We start from the raw sequence: 26,409 nt of genomic DNA, 5'->3' as shown, positions 1-26,409 counted from the left end.
CTTCAACCTGCAGCAATGTAGTCCTGAAAAACAGACATAAAATATAGAATATAAAAGATAAAAGATAAGGACAGCATGAAATCCACCTGGAATTTGTAAAAAACAAGTCCAGCCTATCTGCCTATCAGTTCCTTAAATAGGCTACCCCCAGAGTCCCGCCTATCTACCCCCCTGCCTCGTTAAGCAGGGTGATGGCATGAGGCACAAAGGTGTTTTTGGTCCTGTTCAGCCGACACCGCGGGACTCGGAGCTGCCTGCACGATGGAAGCAGCTCAAAGTCCTGCTGGAGGGGATGAGAGGGATCATTTTGCTGCGTTCTGGCTGTCAAGGAAGGCTGGGTTGATGGGTCCAGCGATGATCTTAGAGGCCGTTTTAATCAATCTAGCCACCCTATTTGTAGCTTGCACCGTACTATTGTACCACAGTGCCACAGTATTGGATGATACTTTGTATGGTGGAACAATAGAATAACTGGAGTATTTCTGGGCCTCAATCTCCTCAATAAGTACATACGCTGCTGAACTTTGGCACAAACATAATCCACCTTGATAGACCAGCCGAGGGTGTGGTCCACCCGCACACACCCACGTATTTGTAGGATTCCACCTGTTTTATCGGTGTGTTGTGGATAGGGATGAAACGATAGCCGGTTTTAATGATAAGCGTGATACAATTCCTTACGATAACCGTACTGGTTCAAATCTTCATGATCATTAAAACCGTGGTACCATGATTACAGCGCTTTGAAAAACATGGTAAATACTGTCCATCATCAACCAAAGTTAGGAACAGTCCCAGACGCAAACGTGCAGCCTTGGAGAAATTATTTCAGTGAGTGTATCAGTACTTTTTGGTCTCAGTTTTCAATATAAAACTTGGTGAAATGATTTCCGTGAGTGTATTAGTACTTTTTGAACATTTTCAGCACATTTTAACCTTGCCCTGATAATAGGCCTATATTGATAACCATGATCATTTTGGTCACTATAATCGTGATATGACATTTTCATATCATGTGGTGTATCATGAGGGTGCCAGAGAGTTTAGAAAATCACCACAAAATACCTGAAAGTGAAAGTAATCCACTTTTTATGATGGGCATTGGACAACGCACATATGAACTGTCCACATGCAGTAATTCACTTTTTATGATGGGCATTGGACAACTCACATATGAACTGTCCACATGCAGTAAGTCTAACCAATCTGGTTAGAATGAATAAACTGAAGTCAAATCCAACTCTACTACAGCTCTCATGATCCCTGCCATCTCATGCAGTACCACACTGATCCTCAGGGTGGAGACTGGTTCAAGGGAAACCACTATCTGAGCTGCAGGAGAGTCTATTAATATCTCAAACATACTGTACATTCATTCATTTTTTCACTCGCTCAATCCTTTTCAGAGTCACACCGTCTTTAAGCTCCAGTCTTAACTTTGGTCTTCAATCCTTTTCAGAGTCACACTGTCTTTAGGCTCCAGTCTCAACTTAAGGCTTCAATCCTTTTCAGAGTTACACTGTCAGCTCCAGTCTTAATTTAGGTCTTCAGACCAAGGCCTTCTGAACATCCAGGCTTAAACCAAGAGGGACTTTACCAAAAAAGGGCATTGCAATGTCATAACCATCTCCAGATAAAATAACCTCTGATTCTTCTTCTCTGAATCAGAAACAGAATGACACTGACTTTACACATCAAGTAGGCTACAATATAGCCTATATTATTTCCCAAAATTACAACAATTATCCCACAGAAGTTTAGGGCTCAGTTCACGTGGGTAAATATTCACACACACACACACACACACACACACACACACACACACACACACACACACACACACACACACACACACACTGACTGACAGATGATTGCAGCTCCAACGGGTATCAGAACTAGTTTAGATGAAGAACTGATTTACATTACAGAACAATCTGCATACAAAGTAGGCCTACATAAAATATGGAAAGAGCATAGCATGTCACTGTAAGTTTCTCCTGTAGCTGTGGTCTGTGGGCGTAGCAGCCTCCATCATATCAGAGGTGATATCTTCAACCGTCACAACCCACCTGAATATCCGGTTTACTTCCTGTATACATAGCTGAGCGCAGGCTGATATTCGGCTCATATTAAATGTTAACATTAGGCCGTGTCTCCGACAGACACATTAACAAGGTAGCCTATTTCGGTCTTCTTGTAGTAGTTAGTAGTAGTAGTAGTTGTTGTTGTTGTTGTTGTTGATAGTTGCCATAACAACCACCCCTGTCGGAAAGACGTGCACACGCTGGGTAGGAAGCGTTGTTGTCCCGGAGGCGATATTTTTTTTCGGATGATGGCGAAGGCTAACCCGCCCCTCTCTGCCTCTGATTGGCCTAGCGTCAAACTTCCATCCAAACACATTCGCTTGGCTATCCTGCATTACATCTCTTTCTACAGTCTGTGGTCAGACCGTCAGACTCAGTGGGTCAGACAGACAGACAGCAGTTACGCTTGCTAGCCTGCATGAAATACGCCAGTGTGTTTATGTTTTTAATATAGTCATATCTATGGTTTATAACGCTGCCACTAATCAGAGGCAGAGAGGGCCAGGGGCGGGTTATGCCTTCGCCATCATCCGAAAAAAATATCGCTTCCGGTAAGCTAGCTAGCTAGCTAATGTTAGCTGCTGGTTGGTTGGCTAACTAGCTAATGTTAGCCGTTAGGGGAGGAAGTCCATATATGGTCCATCCGGTCATGCGGCACAGGGCATTACGTCATCTCAGGATAACGCGATTGGCTGGCTCAGATCTGTTCAAATCTGAGCCAGCCAATCACGTTGTCCTGCGCCGCTTGGCACCGTGTATAAAAGGCGACCACTGACGGAGGTGGATGGGGGGAACCAAAGGAGAAGGAGAGGAGGGGAGGAACGGGGAGAGGAGAGAGGGGAGGAACGGGGAGAGGAGAGAGGGGAGGAAGGGGGAGACAAGGGGAGGAAGGGGGAGAGAAGAGGAGGGGAGGAAGGGGGAGAGAAGAGGAGAGGAGGGGAGGAAGGGGGAGAGAAGATGAGGGGAGGAAGGGGGAGAGGGGGAGAGAAGAGGAGAGGAGGAACGGAGAGAGGTGAAGGGGGAGAGGGGAGGAAGGGGGAGAGGGGGAGAGAAGAGGAGGGAAGGAAGGGGGAGAGGAGAGAGGGGGAGAGGGGGGAGGATGGGAGAGGAGAGGGGAGGAAGGGAGAGAGGGGAGAGGGGAGAAGAGGAGGGGAGAGGGGGAGGATGGCAGAGGAGGGGAGGAAGGGGGAGAGGGGAGGAGAGGAGGGGAGGAAGGGGGAGAGAAGAGGAGAGGAGGGGAGAGGGGAGAGGGGAGGAGGGGGGAGAGGGGAGGAAGGGGGAGACAAGGGGAGGAAGGGGGAGAGGAGAGGAGAGGAGGAGAGCGCTGCCAGCGGCACCACCCCGCTGGGCACAGACACCCAGGCCAGCCACCCCAACCTCCAGGCTGCCACCACCCAGGCTAAGTGCCCCTCTGCTGGGCAGACACCCAGGGCAGCCACTCCCACCACCAGGCTCCCACCACCCGCCCTGCCCCTCACCCTGCCCGGGTCCCACACCCCCGGCTGAGACCCCCCTCCAGAACCCCACGCACCAGGCGGACCCGGTGCATGGCGCGGGTCCACTGCCATCTCTCTGGGCGGCCCTGGTAGTGGAAGCGATCATCTTGCTCTATAATGACCAGAACGGCTGTTGTTCAAATTGAACATTTATTTCTTCAACATGCTGCAGCAGAAAGGGAGATAAACAGCCGACACTATTTTCGTAGTTAAGCTATGAAGTAGCCTACTTCCCCCCGCAGCATCGTGACATTGAATGAAAGTATAGGCTATAATGGCTAGTTTGAAATGACTTCTGGAGAGCAGCCGAGTGCAGTCAGCCAATTAGAGGCAGAGAGGGGCGGGTCATGCCTTCGCCTAGCCTTCGCCATCATGGGAAAAAAAAGATTGAGTCCCGGAGCTAGCCTGAGAGGCTAATAAAAGCTACATGTTACAGAGTAAGCTGACTATCAGTACGTTATTGCACGCATAGGCCTATCTTTACATTTAAACGTTTACATAGCAAAAATAAGAAATAGAAATAGAAGTAGGCTATGTCAGTGTTTTCCCCTGAATAGCTGAGAAAGTGGACACTGTCAATAGTTAGCACTGTGAAGCTGATACAATTCAGGTGGTGCATGCAACATTTAAGGATGCCAACCGCCATAAAACACAGAAGAAGAAGCTGAGAAAAAGGAAGTGCTGTGGGGTTGCAGCTGGTGAAAACCGTCTATAAAAGGCTCAAATCAAATAATCACAGGACAAAACTATGAGAACTGCCCTGGGCAATAAGAAACAGTGGCAGCTGTCCTTTCTCTTCACACTAGTGTCCATTTATGAAACAATCCTCACTGTGTGATGCCAGTGTGCCTTTCTTTCATACAGAACATCATAAGCACATCAATGAACGCTTGTGGGAGGAACAATGGCATTTTGTTGAGGCCTCCATTGTTTTAATAGAGCCAGCTGTTACCCGATGCATTTATTTATCAGTTTTGATACATTTCTGTCTGTCTGTACCAGAGAGGGAGCACAGCTCCTCGTTTGTTTGTTGTTGTGTGTGTACAGTGCGCCACAGATCAGTAGCCTGTACTACGAAGCTAGTTTAATGCCTTATCCGAGTAAGTTTGAGCTTAAACCTGGTTTAGCCGTAGCCTACTACAAAGCAAGTTAACTTTCAATCACCATGGCAACTGACGCTGCAAAGCTAACCTGGTCGCGACCAGGTTAGCTTCAGAGGATAAGATCAAAATCCATGAGAGACCCATATAATCGGCTCTCTGGAGTCACTCACCATTCATAAGATCGCCATATGAAAAATAGATTGCAGTCAACTGAGAATAGAACAAGCAAAACATTCGTGGCTCTGTAGGCTACATAATTAAATTAAGCCTACTTACCACTTTATGTCTTAACAGCTCAACGATGCGTGGAGAAATATGATCACTATTAATCACCGCGGCGCATATCATGAATGGACCCTCAAATGGAGTGAGGGTGATATTCTCCTACATGCCAGAAAAGCCTATACATATAATATAGATAGGCTATGGGATAAATATGGATAGCCCCAATACTAAATATGCAGGCTATTCTTGCATATTTCAGCTGGAACTGTGTCCTGTAGGCTGTATGCCAATATATGAGCAAAAATAGGCTAGTTTTTATCAATGATAACTATGCCCGCATCCTCTCAATTCAGTTCAGCAGTTTTCTCTTTTATAGTAGGCTATTAGGCTTTATACTAGGCTATTTTATATATGAATTATTCGATCAGTGCAACCACACACATGAGTGATAGAGATCATTATTCATTGAGCATGCGTTTCTAAATCTATGGTCTAAATAGGCTTACAGATTGTGGAAATGTATAGACTGAGATTACACATTTACATTTGTTGCTGCTGTATCAATGCAGCTGTATCAGACAGAAATCGCTGATCAAAGTAAATCAAATGACTGATGTGAATACAAGCTGCTGCTTTAGACAGCCCTTCAGCAGACTATCCAACGCGGATTTTCATTCTGACATTAAATCGCGGATACATTAAATATCCGCTAAAACTCTGATCATGCACTGCGCATTCATTGAACGAGGAAATGGGTGTGGAAATGGGTGTGGGCGTGGATCAACTCAGCTGTTCATAATGTGATTGGCTAGCGCACCTCTTTCGCGTGGACGCGCGCCTGTGCACGAGCGAAAAACGTGCGCGTGCACAGGCAGATCCCAGGTCCATATGGCCCGGAAATGCCGCCATACACTTACCTAGTAGAAAACCAGCGTGGTAGTATCAGTTAACTAGATAGCTTTGATCCTGTTCAGTCAAACCAGATCAAAGGGACTTATCGCGGATGTGTTAAACTAGCTTCGTAGTAGCCCAGCAAACATCGTCTTGACCGCGACATCACCAGACGATAGAATTGTGGTTTGGCATCTACCATCTAAGTCTGACGTTCTCTCCACATTCCTCCAAAGTAACGTTTAGACTGTCACTTCAAAACAAAAAATATTGACCTCATATTGCTTTGAAAACACCACATGTAGGTGTCTTTTGTGTTTTTGTTGAATAAAATGACATTTGATTGACAATTTACCTGTTGTGTGATCAGATACTCACAGTGTGACATGCACTCCACCTAGCTGTTGTCCCATTTGTCTTGCCGTAACTAAACGCAGTGTTGTGGGTTTTGGATGTGCTATGCTGTCTGCTAAAGTCACGTTGGTTATATTATCGTAAATTATATAAATATACCTGTCTCATCGCTGGTTGAAATCATGAAACAGAATTAGCGAGGCAGCTAGCATATCAACGCAACTTCCAGTCGGGACCGTCAAAATGCTAAGTGCTCAATGTTAAGTATCTCTATATATGACCAAATCCGTAGCATTTGTAACTAATTCGGTGGCCTAATGGATAAGACACATGACTGCGAAGCGGGCGTCGCAGGATCGAATCCCGCATGAGGTGCGATCTTTTGTCTTTCAAAAATCGTTGAATCTGGACACGTTGTGGGGAAGTAGAGGAATTACGTCGCTAAGATTTCCATTCAGAATATATAATTAGACCCTGACTAGATGTAGTGGTTTGACGTGCAGCAGACGGTCGTTATACGTGAAAATGTTTGCTGGGAGGCTACAGGGTACAGCTGGGAGATGTGACAACCTCATTGTCAAATTTAGCGTTGTGTTAGCTGGTAAAAACCAACAACAAGTGAAGTGCTTGTGAGTTTTGTGATCTGTGATAAACAAACATCATCGCATCACACCGATCAGGCTGATAAACATCATCGCATCACACCGATCAGGCTGATAAACATCATCACATCACACCGATCAGGCTGATAAACATCATCACATCACATGATCAGACTGATAAACATCATCGCATCACACCGATCAGGCTGATAAACATCATCACATCACACCGATCAGGCTGATAAACATCATCACATCACATGATCAGACTGATAAACATCATCGCATCACATGATCAGACTGATAAACATCATCGCATCACACCGATCAGGCTGATAAACATCATCACATCACATGATCAGGCTGATAAACATCATCACATCACATGATCAGGCTGATAAATGAACATCATCGAACCATTACAAGTTTGAACCAAGTACAATTGGGGGGGAAACGGGGGGGGGGGGGGGGGGGGGAGAGAGAGAGAACTTGATAAAAAAAAGAGAAAGTTGTTACAGTATTGTAACAGTACACAGTATTACAGTACTGTATTGTAGGTATGATAACAGAGAAACTGATCAATATTATTCTCAACAACATTTTCTAATTGTGTCAACTTCTTGTAAATGAAATGATGCTGCGTGATATCTGAATTTGGAGAGTGAGAATGTGGGTGACTGCACTGTCTCAAAGCTCCATGCGTTCTTGTGTGTTTTTTGAGCTTGTGTTGGGTGACTGCACTGTCTCAAAGCTCCATGCGTTCTTGTGTGTTTTTTGAGCTTGTGTTGGGTGAGGCCATGGCCAGTCAAGGGTAAGCAGCCCACATATGATCTCTGAAACAGATGGGCTCTCAGATTGAGTGTGCGAGCCGGCGATAATGAATTTTGATGCCATAGTGTGATTAAGACGTGATGGAGGATCGGTGCGTCAGAGGTGACTCAATGGCCTTCCTGTATATCCTCTGTATTAATCTGCTCTGCACCACGTTAGACCCCACCATTGATTCATATTTGGTTTCAAAATGACATACGATGATGCATGATGGTTCCTCTCCCCACATGCAAATGAACTCTTTAGGGAGATGAATCGCCCTGTAATGGATTCACATATTTGTATTACAGGTTACTCACTGATCATTGATGATAGCAGGACAGCTTGTGTGTTTGTCACTGCTTGCATCATCATGTCATTCTTCCCCACATCATTAATCTCAAACAGACTATAAAGGTAGACTATACTCTGGGATGTATGTGACTGTAGACTGGAAAGAGTTTGACTTTAGAGAAAGAGAGAGTACAGCCTACTCATATAAAGGTAGACTATACTCTGGGATGTATGTGACTGTAGACTGGAAAGAATTTGACTTTAGAGAAAGAGAGAGTACAGCCTACTCATATACTGTAAAGGTAGACTATACTCTGGGATGTATGTGAGTGTAGACTGGAAATAGTTTGACTTTAGGGAAAGAGAGAGTACAGCTTATTCATATAAACGTAGACTATACTCTGGGATGTATGTGACTGTAGACTGGAAAGAGTTTAGATGAGGCACTCCTACAGTTTTTTGAAGTATTGTTTTGGCTCCGGTATCGGAAAAATATGAAACGATACCCATCCCTATCCAAGACTACATCATAATCATCACAAACCTACAAGTTGTAAACAACACAACATATAAAGTGTATGAAACTACAGTCAAAATGACATGAAAGGGAAGCGTGAAAGTCACTGTATGTGATTGAAAGGTGGACCAGCAGGACTACAGGCCACACTTTAATCTTCAACAGGGAAAACAAAGGACACATTAAACTGAACAGCTTCATTCAGAAGCAGCTGAAGTGATTTGTGAGTTCATGCAAATGAAAACAACCAGAGAACATTTATCACAAGAGATGAACCACGCTGAGGACGAGCGCTCCATAACTGAGGCTTATTAACACGACACTGCACCTGAGATAGCGTCAGCACGTCCTGACAAGCTGACATGTGGAGGATGCTGTGGCCATACTGTACGTAGAGATGCACCATGACAACACCCTCCTTATCGGCCGATAAAGGCTTTAAAATGAAATGGCCCGAAGCGAAAATCTCCGCTGATATGACAGGCCAATAAAATGGCCAATTCATTATGCCCAAATGCTCGACACGTACATACTGTAAAATAAAAATAAATACTGTATGCCACGTTTTACATAACCTAAGTTGATGTAGTTTTCTTATTTTAACCAGTGAATGTGTATCCTACATTTTGAAAATAATGTATGTCTGCATCTGGCGGTGGGCCACCACAAAAAGAGTAGGCATCATAATGTGTTAATTCCACTACAGGAGAGACTTGATGCCGAAAAAAACATGCGCATACATCAGCATCGACAACTGACCAAAAAATAATAATCCAATATCGTGCATCCCTAGCTGGCCTGCTTATGGACACTCCTGAAGCCCCAGCCAGCCTCTCTCTGGAGAGGTCCACCCTCTCTACATGAGAGGGTGGACCACCCCCTGCTACGAACTGGCTCAGGTTCCTGCAAACCAGAAATTATGTTCGATCCAAGATTGGCACCTTTGTGGCTTTCCCAAATGAGCATGCTTTTTTCGATGTATTGCTGAGCCCTCCTCACTCCAAGCATCTTATCTCTAGATTTGTTTGTCTGTTTGACAACTGCAACACAGCCTCTACTGAGAGGATTAGAGAAGCGTGGCAGGGGGAACTTGGTATTTATCTGACATTATGTGGGAAAGGAGTCTGTCGGTGGTACAACTCTGCTCAGCTAATAGCAGACAAAAGCTGATCCAATTTAAAGTCACTTACTGTCTTCACTACTCCAGTATAGTTTGTGAGCTATACTATTTGTGCAATAGAGCTTGTGCAATTTCATGCCGAACAGGTTCTCTCTACTGTGGAGTTGTGCAATGTTAATGTCCTGTCTGTCTCTGTCCTTGTTGTTTTGTAACGCCGGGTTGCGGCTAATGTGCACTTTTATGCCAAAGACAAATTTCCCTCCGGGGACAATAAAGTATATCTCTCTCTCTCTCTCCAAGCATAAACTACACAGGATCTTCCCTTCTGTCTCTCCACTGTGTGACAGGTGTCAGGTGTCAGAGGGCACACTATCTCATGCCTTCTGGTTCTGCCCTTCATTAACAGGATTCTGGGGCAAAATATTTGATTGGTACTCTAAGGCCTACAAAATAACCCTACAGCCGGAGGCAGAACTCACCATCTTCGGCTGCTCGGAGTCCTCTCTGAACTTCCCTATAGCTGTGCAACAATCTCTGACACTGGGGACAACTGTCCCCAAGACTCATTCTGAAGAAATGGAAGTCCTCCTCTTCACCTTCTTTTCAGGTGTGGCTGATGGACATGATCTCTGTTATACAGATAGAGAGACTCAGGTCCCTGAGAATGAACTCGCTTGGAAGGTTTTCGGCTATCTGGGACCCTCGACTTCAACGAGGTTAAGAATGACCAGTGACTGAGGTTAGGGGAGACGGATGTCTCGCCCAGCTGGTATCTCATGGACCCGCTTGCATTGTCTTTTACACTGCACATTAATGCACATTGCAATGTCGAATGTTGATTTATGTTGTTTTTTCCCCCTTTTCTTTCTTTTTCTATGTCTAAGCCTGTTTGTCTTGTTCGTATATTGTTCTATAAAAAATTTAAATAAAATATATATATATAAAAAAAGACCCAGCCAGCTTCTCTCTGGAGAGCTACTCTACATGAGAGGGTGGACCGCCCCCTGCTTCATGATCAGAAATGTTCTGTGCACGAGGCACGCTGCTGCAACAAAGCCATAATCACAATGTTATCAACGGACAGTTGGGTTGAGCCGGGGAGGGGAGGGGGAGGGGGAGGGGGAGGGGGAGGGGGAGGGGGAGGGGGAGGGGAAGGGGGAGGGGAGGGGGAGAGGGAGAGGGAGGGGGAGGGGAGGGGAGGGGAGGGGGAGGGGAGGGGAGGGGAGGGGGAGATTTTTGCCCTGTGGCAGATTTGGCAGGTCTTCTGTTATTGAATATTTCCATTGTGAGGGTAACAAAAGTGCCGTGATCACTGTTGAAATGCTTACAAAGGAAGTGCCATCTTGCAAACAACATGCTGACCCCGGCAGGCAGGAAGTGAAATATGCAATGATCAGAAAAGCTCCCTTTGTTTGCTGCCATGAGTTTTTTCTTTTTTTAAAGTAAGCTGCTGGGAGGCCCGAAGCTCATGGAGCTGAAAACACACAGCCAGCTGCCCTAACCCAGTGAGACATGTCTCCACACAGCCAGCTGCCCTAACCCAGTGAGACATGTCTCCACACAGCCAGCTGCCCTAACCCAGTGAGACATGTCTCCCAACAACACACAACCAGCTGCCCTAACCCAGTGAGACATGTCTCCCAACAACACACAGCCAGCTGCCCTAACCCTAAGAGACATGTCTCCAAACAACACACAGCCAGCTGCCCTAACCCTAAGAGACATGTCTCCAAACAACACACAGCCAGCTGCCCTAACCCAGTGAGACATGTCTCCCAACAACACACAGCCAGCTGCCCTAACCCAGTGAGACATGTCTCCAAACAGCCAGCTGCCCTAACCCTAACCCAGTGAGACATGTCTCCCAACAACACACAACCAGCTGCCCTAACCCAGTGAGACATGTCTCCCAACAACACACAGCCAGCTGCCCTAACCCAGTGAGACATGTCTCCCAACAACACACAGCCAGCTGCCCTAACCCAGTGAGACATGTCTCCCAACAACACACAACCAGCTGCCCTAACCCAGTGAGACATGTCTCCAAACAGCCAGCTGCCCTAACCCAGTGAGACATGTCTCCCAACAACACACAACCAGCTGCCCTAACCCAGTGAGACATGTCTCCCAACAACACACAACCAGCTGCCCTAACCCAGTGAGACATGTCTCCAAACAGCCAGCTGCCCTAACCCAGTGAGACATGTCTCCACACAGCCAGCTGCCCTAACCCAGTGAGACATGTCTCCCAACAACACACAGGCAGCTGCCCTAACCCTAACCCAGTGAGACATGTCTCCCAACAACACACAGGCAGCTGCCCTAACCCAGTGAGACATGTCTCCCAACAACACACAGGCAGAGGGGACCAGTTATATCCCCAGAGGGGACCAGTTATATCCCCAGAGGGGACCAGTTATTTCCCCAGAGGGGACCAGTTATATCCCCAGAGGGGACCAGTTATATCCCCAGAGGGGACCAGGGGATGACACATAACAGAGGAGATGAAACATAACAGAGGAGATGAAACATAACAGAGAGGAGATGAAACATAACAGGGGGAGATGAAATGGAAGATGAAATGGAACTGGTCCCCAGAGGGGACCAGTTATATCCCCAGAGGGGACCAGTTATTTCCCCAGAGGGGACCAGTTATATCCCCAGAGGGGACCAGTTATATCCCCAGAGGGGACCAGGGGATGAAACATAACAGAGGAGATGAAACATAACAGAGGAGATGAAACATAACAGAGAGGAGATGAAACATAACAGGGGGAGATGACATGGAAGATGAAATGGAACTGGTCCCCAGAGGGGACCAGTTATATCCCCAGAGGGGACCAGTTATATCCCCAGAGGGGACCAGTTATTTCCCCAGAGGGGACCAGTTATATCCCCAGAGGGGACCAGTTATATCCCCAGAGGGGACCAGTTATATCCCCAGAGGGGACCAGGGGATGAAACATAACAGAGGAGATGAAACATAACAGAGGAGATGAAACATAACAGAGAGGAGATGAAACATAACAGGGGGAGATGAAATGGAAGATGAAATGGAACTGGTCCCCAGAGGGGACCAGTTATATCCCCAGAGGGGACCAGTTATATCCCCAGAGGGGACCAGTTATATCCCCAGAGGGGACCAGTTATATCCCCAGAGGGGACCAGTTATATCCCCAGAGGGGACCAGGGGATGAAACATAACAGAGGAGATGAAACATAACAGAGGAGATGAAACATAACAGAGAGGAGATGAAACATAACAGGGGGAGATGAAATGGAAGATGAAATGGAACTGGTCCCCAGAGGGGACCAGTTATATCCCCAGAGGGGACCAGTTATATCCCCAGAGGGGACCAGTTATATCCCGACCAGTTATATCCCCAGAGGGGACCAGTTATATCCCCAGAGGGGACCAGTTATATCCCCAGAGGGGACCAGGGGATGAAACATAACAGAGGAGATGAAACATAACAGAGGAGATGAAACATAACAGAGAGGAGATGAAACATAACAGGGGGAGATGAAATGGAAGATGAAATGGAACTGGTCCCCAGAGGGGACCAGTTATATCCCCAGAGGGGACCAGTTATATCCCCAGAGGGGACCAGTTATTTCCCCAGAGGGGACCAGTTATATCCCCAGAGGGGACCAGTTATTTCCCCAGAGGGGACCAGTTATATCCCCAGAGGGGACCAGTTATATCCCCAGAGGGGACCAGTTATTTCCCCAGAGGGGACCAGTTATATCCCCAGAGGGGACCAGTTATATCCCCAGAGGGGACCAGTTATATCCCCAGAGGGGACCAGTTATATCCCCAGAGGGGACCAGTTATATCCCCAGAGGGGACCAGTTATATCCCCAGAGGGGACCAGGGGATGAAACATAACAGAGGAGATGAAACATAACAGAGGAGATGAAACATAACAGAGAGGAGATGAAACATAACAGGGGGAGATGAAATGGAAGATGAAATGGAACTGGTCCCCAGAGGGGACCAGTTATATCCCCAGAGGGGACCAGTTATATCCCCAGAGGGGACCAGTTATATCCCGACCAGTTATATCCCCAGAGGGGACCAGTTATATCCCCAGAGGGGACCAGTTATATCCCCAGAGGGGACCAGGGGATGAAACATAACAGAGGAGATGAAACATAACAGAGGAGATGAAACATAACAGAGAGGAGATGAAACATAACAGGGGGAGATGAAATGGAAGATGAAATGGAACTGGTCCCCAGAGGGGACCAGTTATATTCCCAGAGGGGACCAGTTATATCCCCAGAGGGGACCAGTTATTTCCCGAGAGGGGACCAGTTATATCCCCAGAGGGGACCAGTTATTTCCCCAGAGGGGACCAGTTATATCCCCAGAGGGGACCAGTTATATCCCCAGAGGGGACCAGGGGATGAAACATAACAGAGGAGATGAAACATAACAGAGGAGATGAAACATAACAGAGAGGAGATGAAACATAACAGGGGGAGATGAAATGGAAGATGAAATGGAACTGGTCCCCAGAGGGGACCAGTTATATCCCCAGAGGGGACCAGTTATTTCCCCAGAGGGGACCAGTTATATCCCCAGAGGGGACCAGTTATATCCCCAGAGGGGACCAGTTATATCCCCAGAGGGGACCAGTTATATCCCCAGAGGGGACCAGTTATATCCCCAGAGGGGACCAGTTATATCCCCAGAGGGGACCAGTTATTTCCCCAGAGGGGACCAGTTATATCCCCAGAGGGGACCAGTTATCAACACATCAACGTGTTTACAGTTAACAACTGTAGGAGGGTAATTTCTTATATAACTCGCCCTTTTGTAATAGACGATAGAAAGGGGGTGATTGACAGGTCGCCTGTCCAGTGATCACGCAGCTTGCCGATCACGGACCAATAGACCAAATCAGCGGGGATGTTTACATTTACTTCCGGTTACCCCTGGGTCCACACATTATAATGGTGGACGGCACAAACTGACGTGTTGAAGACAAAAACAGACAAAGAAGACAAAAATGGTTCGTCCGTGTTGTGTTGTTGTTTAATATCATTCATAACAACACTTTCACTAACGTTAGTGGAGACCAGACTAGCTAATTTACCTGTTGGACCAGACCAGAGTAGACTTGAAGCTAAATTAAATTAACGTGGCGTCAGTAGCTCTGTCTGTAACGTTAACAAGTCTGCAAAAAAACAGCGAGTTTGACAGACAAACAAACGTTATTAGCTAGCTAACACTACATAAAACAAACACAGAAGAAAGGCTAGATACGTCGGACAAGCATGTTTACCAACCGTTTAACCATTTAAATTGAAAGTAGTCGGCCGAAAACAACGAGAGGGTTTGACAGCATTTATTTGACAACACGCACATTTGAACCTGCCGCCTTCCCCAAGTGGTACCCGGAAGTAAATTTGTTTACATGGTGACGTCACGGTGATTTGGTCTATAGCAGGCGGAGCTGCGGCTCTGGGCAACCCCCATCTCACGTGAGCTGTGCAAGGACCCCAAGATGACGACAGACAACACTTTGCTGCAAAACGTGAGTAAAAAAGAAATTGTGGTTGGCTTCATCCATATTATTTAGGTCAGTGGATGTAAAACAGGTCCAAGCAAAACATTAATGACTGTTTACAACTTCCAATCCATGTAGGTGTTTCAGTGCTGGGGCCCTTGTTAATGTTTTGCTTGGACCTGTCTTACTTCCTTCCTCTTAGACACAAAATTGCTGAAGTGAAAAAGGATAACTGATGAGAACCAGGAAGTGCAGGGAACTCTGGATTGGACTACAAAAATACGTCATCCCTGCGATACTCAAAACAGTGGTTCTTAAACTTTTTCACATCAAAGACCAGTGAACTGACACAATTAGACCACGGTCACAGTCCCAGGGTCTCCCATCTGATGAAAATGTTAGCTTTTATTTGTTTTACAGAAAGTGTATTAAACCCAGCACCAAAATAGTCATAATTCTGTTAGCCTACCTATGGCGGAATTCTAGTGAAAATAAATGACCTACTAGTAAAAATAAACTACCCACATTGAGCACCACTGCACTAGAGTAGCCTACCTTCCAGCAGCTTTTACTTTACCGGAAACAGATCTGTTGTAGTGGGGGATATTTGTGTGTTTAATTGCCACCACCATCGGAGGGTAGATATCTAGCACTGCAAGACTATCAAGTCACTATTTGAACAATTTGTGTGTGCAAAAGGGGAAAAATGCTCAAATAAATAAATAAATAAATATATATAATATATATCTCGGCTGCTGCGTGGCCTCGCCTGCTCTATTGGCATGCGCAGCATCAGTGTTTATGACATCATCAGTGATGTCATAAGGTGATTTTGCTCTTATGACATCACTGATGATGTCACAATGCCCATTACATCATCAGTGATGTCACAAAAGCCTATGACATCATCAGTGGGACAAAAATTGAAACAACCAGACAGACAGAGATTGCCCACTTTCCCCTTTTATATATAATAATAATAGATATATAGGCTAGATAGATAGAGATAGAGAGATAGATAGAGATAGAGAGATAGATAGATAGATAGATAGAGATAGATAGATATAGAGAGAGATATACAGTAGATAGATATATAGATAGATAAATAGATAGATAGATAGATAGATAGATAGATAGATAGATAGATAGATAGATAGATAGATAGATAGATGTTTATGTTCCACGGGGAGTCATTAAAAGTAATCCTACCTGCAACAATACACACTGATATCTTATATGTATAACAGGTGACATCATGTTTGACAATGGAATGAGAAATATAAATGTTTTATTTTAGTTGCGCAAATCACTGAACCAGAGAATCCCAACGCAGTTCAGAAATAAGTAGTAAGAAGGTTAAATCTCGGATCTATTATTTATTATGATAACTTGGAGACTGCCTGCTTTTAAATATTTAACTTGTAAGGCATACACTTATCTGCATAGGCTATTTGAAAGTCTATTGGACATGATAAAATGTGACTTCCAATTTTAGAACTGCAATATGCAACTTTTTGACAAGTAACAATAAATAATAGGATAATTATAGATGATTGTTTTGGGGAGTATACCATCTATTGTGGGCGTGTCCTAGGGAAAGTCATAGCAGCAACAATGGAGGAAAGCAGCAAGAAATGAAAGAACAGCCAAGCTTAATATGCACAGGTATTTGTAGGCTGGTGGCCGTTAACATTGCTGGTTCCCACCGCCGAGGTACAGTTCCGGATGCAATGTAGGATAATTGATGCATGCCACTGACAAAGGTAATGGGGATTATAAAATCCCCCCCACATATGTCTTAATGCTTGTAGCATTTCATTGTAATGTTCATTTATGGATTGTGTGTATTCTGCCCATAGGTCGGCTGTCAGAGCACTAGCTGCTGTTTTGCCAACTTGTTATCTGTTTGCCATAAAATAACTGTTTGCCTCTGTATAGGATTTTGCTTGTCTGCGGCTGCGGGATTGTCACTATCATTTTAATTGTTTGTTCGTGTGATAAACCAACTGGTCCGTTTTATTAATCTGGTATTACCTGTTGGGTTATAGCTCTTATCTGGGCAAGGTGCGAGGCTGGCGGGCGGGGTTAGTCGGGCATAGGCTACCACCACTATTTGCATGCGTGTGATATAATTGCAGTGATCGCCTTTTTCTATGCATTTTAAGCTTGCCGTGTTGTATTCTTCCACTGTGATCATCCGTTTTTCTGCACTCTTCTTCTGCTTGCTGTGTGGTTGTGCACCTGGGTGGATAGCCGGATACGTGAGTATACCTCCCCCCAGTTGGCCCTTAGCTCAGCCCATAGTGAAAACTACTTAAATAGGTAAACCAGCAGTACTGGGATCAGTGTGTGCTGGAAGTGTCTTTTTTTACTGTCTACTGTTGTTCTATAGCATTTTTACTTAGAATATTAAATTGTATAATAAAGTATCATTGGCTGACCTTGGTAGCCTCATTCTTCACAGCTTCCTGTTAGTAACCATTGATTGCTTTCTCCACAGATGCTTCCAGCTATACCTTTTTAGATATTCAAATAAATTGAACCTTTGATTTTGAATCACGTCTCTGTCTTCATTACACTGAAAAGAACCTAAGGGGCCCCGTACATTGTAACCATTAAGGTGTTTGTTATACCCCCTTGAACTATTTCCTTGGGTGCAATTCCCAAGGTGGCGTTGTCTGGCTAGTTGCTTGCTCACATACGCACCCTAGTGTTACACATGCAAAAAGTTGCATGTTGTAGATTCAATTGTAGTCAGTTGTGGACTATCTCAATGCCCTTGACCAAGATCCTTAACCTCAATTGTGCCAGTAGAGCTGCTCAGTGGCCAAATGTAGAAAACAGTGTTTGTACTGGGTGGGCAGTTGTCAGCTGTGTGTGAAGGTACACACTTGTGGAGGAGCAGAACGGATTCAGAAAACACAGGTCCTGTTTAGATCATATTTACTCTGTGAATACAGTCATTAGAGCTAGGATTTCGGAGGGGAAATCCACTTTTGTTTGTTTTATTGATTTTCAGAAAGCGTTTGATTGTGTCGACAGGGATTTAATGGAGTTTAAACTTATATCAGCTGGTGTGGATGGGAAATTCTATAAAGCAATTAAAGCTTTGTATAAATCCCCGGTTGCCTGTGTGCAGGTGAACGATATGAAAACAGGGTGGTTTTCTACCCCACTTGGGGTCAAACAGGGTGACGTTCTTTCCCCTACCCTCTTTGCTTTGTTTATTAATGATTTAGCCCAACAAATTAAAATGAAAAATCTTGGTCTGCAAATCGGTGATATTAATTTGAATGTTTTGTTGTACGCAGATGATATAATTCTCCTAGCAGGGAATGAGAAAGAGCTGCAGATTATGTTAAATGTTGTTAATCTTTGGAGTAGGAAATGGAGATTATTAGTTAATAGAGAAAAAACTCAAATTGTACATTTCCGGAAATCAGGTACAAGGAGAAGCATTTTTGATTTTCATGTTGGAGCTATGTCATTGGCATATACCAGTTCATATAAATATCTGGGTTTTACTTTTGATGAATTTTCTACGTTTGAAGAGGGCGTCAGTGTGTTGGCCGACACTGCTGGTAGAGCCCTGTAAAGTGAAAACTTGTAAAAATCTTGGTTATGCTACATTTTCAAAGCTTTATGATGCATGTGTGTCACCAGTTTTGTTTTATGCAGCGGGAGTTTGGGGAAGAAAGGAATTTTCTAAGGTGAATGCCATCCAAAATCGTGCAATCCGATGTTTTCTGGGGGTACATAAATTTACACCTGTGTTGGCTTTTCAAGGGGATATGGGTTGGGAGCCTTGTTTGATCAAACAAAAAGGTGAAATGTTGAGATTGTGGAACCGTCTATCTAATATGCCAGAGAGTAGAGTTGCAAAACAAGTGTTTAACTGGGATAAAGCACATAAGTATCCATGGTGTAATGATATCAATGATGTGTTCAGGGAAGCTGATCAGCAATTTATTTTCAGAAACAGTTTACGTTGTAGTGTTCGCTATATTAAACATAGGCTATTTCTTGATTATAAAGAAAAATGGGCCAATGACATCTGGCTCAAACCAAAACTTAGAACATATGTTCAAATTAAAAATATGTTCACTCCAGAACCCTATGTTACGTTACCCCTGGATAGATCCAGAAGATCTTTATGTGCCCAGTTGAGAACGGGTAACCTCCCTTTGGCTATTGAGGTTGGCAGGTTCAATTCTATTGCTGAGGAGGAGAGACTTTGTACTGTATGTGAATTAGGTGTTGTGGAAGATGAATTTCATTTTTTGTTTCATTGTACACTATATGAGGAACCAAGATTATCTCTATTTCAGTTAATGCAAAATAAGAAACCGGAACTGTTTTGGTCAGGAGATGATGCGAAGTTGGAATGGTTGTTCAGAGATGAAGTCTTCAGTTTGGCTAGGTTTATTGGGAAGGCTTGGAATCTCAGAATGGAGAAGCTGTTCATCTGAATATATAACTCTGTCTTGTTTATGTTTGAGCATTTTGTAGCTTGTTTGTTGATTTGTTTGTATTGTTGAACTTGAATGATTTGTGTCTTGTAAGCCCAGACGGGCTGGGCACCTTGAATGTGGTGCATGACACAGAAATAAAAAATGTATCTATCTATCTATCTACAGAAAGTAACTGTGTAAAATTGATGGTGGAGTGTGCTGAGCAAAACCCTCCCTCGGATATAGCGTTAATATATACCTGCTCAACCTAACAGTCACATAACTAGCTTTCTATCCCTTAATAAGTTAGTAGTAGGCTATGTTATTTGGCAGCCATTTCCTTTCTATCTTCAATCAAACCTGTTAAGCAAAAGTGAGTCTCTTTGTCATTATTTTTCCCATAAATGATAAGAGGGCCACCCTGGTCTGCATGGTGTTGTTTACCCAAACCAACACCAGTGCCTTCTAGAAGTGACCTCTCCATCAGTCCTATTTGCCCTGAGAGGAAGGACATGGCCCCACTCTGAATTACAGAAATATCATTTGTCTTTATGGCCAAACCCGTAGAGAGGGGGTTTCTGCGTTGAGTCCAGCGGTAAATGGATTCTCCATTGTTAGACACCATTGCTGAATTCCTCTGTGGCTCAGAGAGTTTCACAAGTCGGCTTCCCATAGCTGCCAGTGATCTGTCGACAGACAGTCTACGGCCTCTCCTGGTGGGGGCGCTGTTCCACATGTGAGTTCCCATATGGACCTGCAAGAGAGCAATAATTCGTTTTATGGTACCATGGCATTCAGTTTTGTTATACCATGGTCTGGGTGAATACGCTGAATATTCTGATTGGCTGCAGGGTGTCCATTGATTTGTGATAATGTACACCTAGCTAAATGGTCTGTTCACCGTTCATATCAATGCGCCAGGATCACGACAGAGCCGTTTGAGCTCTATACCACCGTTAACGCTTAATATGGCACTTTTATAAGTTTAGAAAAAAATGTAGTCGGTCAAAGTAACTATTTAGATGCTCAGTGTGTGCTCAGTTTATTAAAATAACGGCTATTTAGAAATCTGATATTCGTTCTGGTCAGCTGACAGACAGCCGGCTCTCAGCTGTCAACTGTCAAACCCTGTTTACAACTTGCAGCAAGCCAGCCAGGCGCTCTGGGAGAGCACGCGCTGTCTGTATCAGCGATACAAATCAAATCGAAGAGGAAAAAGATTAGATCAACACAAACAAAACAACGAAATGGGCAGTTAACAGCAACACACTGAGAGACTTCCTTGTACAAAACAACCTGGACACCAACATTGAAAGCTTCAGATGGTTTTCAGCCTCGCACCACTTACGCACATAAGACCCTCCTATGAAAATCTCGAGCAGCCGAGGGGGACTATTTTGTCTCCGCTTCTCAACTCATATCCAAGGTTATGAAAACTAGATTTTGATTGAAAATATAAATGAATGGTCTTGTTTTGTTTCTTTGGCAAGTGACCATGGTATAAGCGGGTTAATGCACTTCGAGGTGTCCATTATCAGAAATTCATGTACTTCGCGGAAGCAACCGGTTCACGCCTCCGCGTCGTACATTAATTTCTGATAATGGCCACCTCGTCGTGCATTAACCCTTACTTATTGATACATTAACCCTTACTTATTGATACATTAACCCTTACTTATTGATACATTAACCCTTACTTATTGATAGCATTAACCCTTACTTATTGATAGCCCTGACATTAACCCTTACTTATTGATAGCCCTGACTGGGAATGGAATCCCTAACAGCGGTACTGTTTTGCTCTACCTATTGAGCTACACAGTGCAACACAGTGCCACTCTCCACATTTGAAGCTAAAATGGACCATATTTTATGCCATTTAATACAGCCAAATGTTTCATGATTTTCAAAGGTATAAACTATAATATCATTGTTACTACTGTATTGTGAAACATACCTTTAGATTTCCTTTGGTAGTAAAAGCCCGTCCACAGACAGTGCAGGCAAATGGCCTCTCCCCGGTGTGTGTCCTCTCATGGATCTGCAGAGCACTGAAGGATGAGAAGCTCTTCCCACATGTCTTACAGTAGTGCTGCTTAGGTGTCCGGCGAGGTGCCGGCACAGTGGCAACAGAGGAAGGACCCCTGCTGTTATCCACGGAGGTCAGGAACGCATTCACTTCTGCCTTGACAAGATGTGAGGTGATGGACAACATGGAGGAGCTGGGGTGCGACACGTGGTTAGGATTCGAGGGTTCAAAGAGGCATGATGGAAGGCCCCTCATTGGATGTGTTAGCATGTGTTGCTTAAGATTCCCTTTGGTGGAGAAACCTCTAGTGCATGCTGTGCATCTGAATGGTCTCTCCTTGGTATGGCTTCTATAATGGATATCCAAGGCACTTTGACAGGCAAAATTCTTCCCGCATATATCGCAAGCAGCAGTGTTCTTAAAGAGTTCCCTTTCATGGAGAGCAGCAGTGTTCTTAAAGAGTCCCCTTTCATGGAGATTGTGAATCAAGCTTGGAGAATCTTTGGTGCAGTGAAATGGTTTTAGGTCAGTGGGTGCAATTGTGGATGCATCTAGTTTCAAAGTCGTTGACTTGACCAGCGTCTGGAATGGTTTGTCAAATCTTGCAGTATTAAAGGGAACTGATGCTTGGGTATTTGGCGACAGAGGCTGCTTGAAAGTTGAACTTTCAGAAATGGGGTATTCTGTAGTCCACTGATTAGCTGCAACAGGTTGTAGATTGTATATGCCATAAGATTCCTCAGTTGCTCCTTCTTGTCTCTCTGCCTTGAACCATTTGGACTGCAGCTCCCCATTTGGCCCATGGTAGCTAGTCTTCTTGTGGCCATCAAAGGGACTTTTATCAAACAGAGATGGTGACACATGAATGGACAGAGAATTGAATCGAGATGATCCAATGTCACAAAAGCTGCCATTGTCTTCAGAACAGCTCTTTGTGTCATTTGATTTTGTTTTGTCCATGAATTTTTCATCACACTCCTCTGGGTATTTCTGGCTCATAAAGAGTGTATTGGGTATCTGATCATCCATATGCATGCGAACATGTTGCTGCAAGACCACAGCATTAGTGAACTTCCTTTGGCAGATGGGACAGGAGTGCTGGACTCCCAATGGTGCTGTTGCACGGTGAATGGCTTGATGTGTCTTGAGGTTTCCTTTGGTGGTGAAGGCTCGGCCACACACTTGACACCAATAGGGGTGTTCCCCTGTATGTGTCCGGTAGTGCATCCTAAGGGCGCTCTGACAACTGAGTATGCGATGGCAGATGACACACTCTTTTGGGTCCTTCACCTTCTTGTCAATGTTCTCCACTAACTGTTGGAGTTTGGAGGTCTCAGAGGTTTTTAATGAACGGATTCCCTCAAATGAGTTAGCATTTATGCAGGTGGATGGATTGGATACAAGCTCAGTTGGTACTTCTCGCTTAGTGGTCCTCATTTTGGAGACAAAGTTCAAAGAAGGTTTAGCATCTTCATGTTTAAGAAGACTCATAGTCATACTTTGTTGGCCAGTCTCTGCTGAGTCAGAGGTCTTTGTATGTTTTGCTGTTGAATCAACGTGAAGTACACCTTGAGCATGAGGGATGGATATTGACATAGCTTGCTCCTCTTTCTTGATGAGAGAACACAGGTTGGTTGAACCAGAGGTAGTCATTGTAGTCGGGGACTGTTTGGTATCGAGCCAGTATGGGATTGGTTTCTCTGGTGGCATGGACATACCGTACGGAATCCCAGTATTGGTTGGGATATAGTCCACGTGCTCTGGAACAGGATATGGATTCATCTGGATGTGTGGATATCTCTCTTTGTGCCTCTGAAAGTGTACCTTCAAATTGCCACGGGCGGAGAACCTATTTCCACAAATATTGCACTTGTATGGCCTCTCTCCAGTGTGTGATCGCAAATGGATTTGCAAGGCACTGTCGCTCCCAAATACCTTGGCACAAAATCTACATTTGTGTTTGAAGAAAGAGTCTTTTGAAGTGGTCTTTGGTTCAGAAAGGGCCAGATTGCTTGTCGTGCATTTCCTCTGTTGGGCCAATGCTGCCAGGGCATCCAGATCTTCTATTATTTTACCAATGTTTGGTATGGAATTAGAAATCATGTGCTGACTGGTAGATGGCAGCTGAGTTAAGTGAGATCTCTCTGAAGTCTTGTTGATAAAGCGGTCACTGCTAAATGCCAAAGAGGACATCTTGGTTGGGGGCAAGAAATTGAGTTTGGAGCGGGAGGAACCATAATGCATGTAGTGGTTTTTGGAGCGGGAGGAACCATAATGCATGTAGTGGTTTTTGGGAAAATGCTTGCGAACTGCAGAAGTCATTTTCTTACCAACAGTTTGTAACGACTCCGAGCTAGACAGTGCATCTCTGCTGCCAGGATGACTCCGCTGTAGCTGCTCTGTCTCTTTGAATTGCTTGAAGTCACTCATGTTAACAGACTGAGTAGCTAGGCATTGGGCTATACCAGCAGCTGTAGCTAGTTGCTGAGACAGATTAGCTTTGAGCTGATTGGCAGATTTTGAAGACGAGAGTTCCTGATTGCAGATTACAGGGGTCTCTGATATCTCCATTTTCTGAGAGACAAACAGCAGAACCTGGTGACGGATCTGATCGATGAGCTGTAGCTGCTGGATCTGCTGTATTTGCAGAGCCAGGAGCTGCTGCAGCAGAGAAGAGATGACCATCTTATTGTTTTGGCTGCGACAGACGTCCGGTTGAGTCTGCTGCGAAAACTGGGCCACGGCCACTTTGGTGCTCTCAAGACTTTCAATGATGGCATTGGTGTTCGTCCATGAGAAATCTGCTTGTTCAGCTGAGCTGCCAGGTGGAGGTAATGATGCTGGGAGAACCGAGGTACAAAAGACGGTGTCAGTCTTATGTTTAGTGCCACTGCTGCCCTGGCTACTGTTGGTGCCACCAGGGCTACCGCTGTGGCCGCTTTTGCTGCTAAAACAATCCACAAACTCCACGCTCTCTCTGGATTTGTCTTGTGATGGAGAGTTGCAGTATTCCATCTCAAACATATGAACTGCTTCAGCCGGCTGCCCCGCTGGGCTGGCCAGTAATAAGGCTGCGGGGAACGTTTTGCTGTAGGACAGCAGATCCTCATTCTCATTCACAATCAGAACTGGTGGATTAAGAGAGCAATCCCTTTGATGTTGTTCCAGCTCTGATAGCAAACTAAACTCAGCACAGCACTGGCTGCAAACATGAGTCTCCAAACTGACACGGGCATCATCTGAAACAGAGAAACAAATGATTAGGCCTATTGACTTCATGCAACTCTTAAAAAACTCTTGTATGTTCAAAGCTACAGTATGCTTGACCAATAACAAATCAGAATATTCCAATGTAAGATTAGACTGAAAGCCATGCGACATCATAACTAATTTCTCACCTGGGTGAACTCTCCCAATTATTATAATGCAAACGTTTTAATTAAAAATGGTAATCATAATGATAAAAGTAGCCTATGTAATATATAAAAATTTCAGTTGTATTGGTCAGTTTTAACACACACACAAACAAACAAACAAACACACACACACACACACACACACACACACACACACACACACACACACACACACACACACACACACACACACACACACACACACACACACACCATAGAATAAGGTCACTGTAACCTACTACTATTGTAGACCCTATATAGCTACAATAGCTACACTATAAGCCTATGGGAATATTAGAGGAATAATAAAGCATCTTTTGTTAGCTCCATTCAAAAACAAGTTTCCAATCTACTCAGGTGAAATAAAAGATCCACACTCTAAGAACTGCATGGCTATAAGCTCTGCATAATGTTCATGATGATAAGTACGTTTCTGTATGAATATAACTTACCCATGTAATCCATAAGAGACAGGACATGCTGCGGTTTGGTTTGTTTCCTGCGCGACATGTTATCAACTAACTCCAACATACTGTATCAGCATGGAGAGAGAGACAGAGGGAGGGAGAGAGAGGGGGAGAGAGAAGGAGGGAGAGAGAGCGAGAGAGAGTGAGTGAGAGAGAGAGCGAGAGAGACAGAGAGTGAGTGAGAGAGAGAGAGAGTGAGACAGAGGGAGGGAGAGAGAGGGAGGGAGAGAGAGCGAGAGAGAGTGAGTGAGAGAGAGAGCGAGAGAGACAGAGAGTGAGTGAGAGAGAGAGAGAGAGAGGGGGGGGGGGGCGAGAGAGGGGGGGAGAGGGAGAAACAGAGAGGAGAATGTTGGCTATTATAGGAATACAATGGGAGATAAGAAAAACATATGACCATTAAGTAGTATAAGGTTACTATAAACCATACTTTACACACTAAGGCTCTACAGGAATATTTAGTCATTTGTAGCATGCAATACCAAAATAAATAACAATTAATTTGCAATATGGAAAAGAAACTATTTAACACTTGATACCATTAATAATAAGAATAAGAATAATTATACAACAGGTAGTTCCGGCTGACCAATTTGATTGGACAAGAGGGATCCTACGAGTGCCGTTATGTAAGGGATAATGTATATTGAGGCGGTGATTACGGGGGAAATAATGACCGACAGGTGATGATTGAGCCCGACGCGCAGCGGAGGGCTCAATCATCACCTGTCGGTCATTATTTCCCAGTAATCACCGCCTCAATATACATTATCCCACTTAGAACACGGCCTACAACTAAATCATTCAATAATCTGACAAAAATAATTATTCAAATAGATTTGTTAATAGCGTTTTCAACGACAAAGCGGTTTCATTCGTAATTGGCACACAAGACACCACAGCTGCAACTGGTTGGCCTAATTAGTAGTGTTTGCTGACAAAAAGCTCTTATCAACTGATTAATCCAGGTGTGCCTAATCATTGTAGTGAGTGTTGACACAGCTGGATTAATCAGTAGAGCAGCGGTCGGTTGTCGA

At 44.5% G+C, this 26,409-nt stretch overlaps 1 protein-coding gene across 1 annotated transcript; it reads right to left on the bottom strand.

The window, feature by feature from the left end:
• Positions 1-163: 163 nt before the first annotated feature.
• LOC310800643 (sal-like protein 1) lies at positions 164-25,418 on the bottom strand (the record flags this gene model as incomplete). The annotated part of the gene is made up of 5 exons (XM_083663267.1): positions 164-283; positions 20,086-20,217; positions 21,421-23,478; positions 24,043-24,731; positions 25,361-25,418. The coding sequence occupies 5 exons, from the start codon at positions 25,416-25,418 to the stop codon at positions 164-166; spliced, it is 3,057 nt and encodes a 1,018-aa protein (XP_083519393.1).
• Positions 25,419-26,409: the final 991 nt, after the last annotated feature.

Source organism: Poromitra crassiceps (genome assembly GCF_964638095.1).
Source record: "Poromitra crassiceps genome assembly, chromosome: 30".
Lineage (NCBI taxonomy): Eukaryota > Metazoa > Chordata > Actinopteri > Beryciformes > Melamphaidae > Poromitra > Poromitra crassiceps.
The sequence above is the reverse complement of the archived record's forward strand: the minus strand, read 5'-3'. Positions and strand labels throughout refer to the sequence as shown.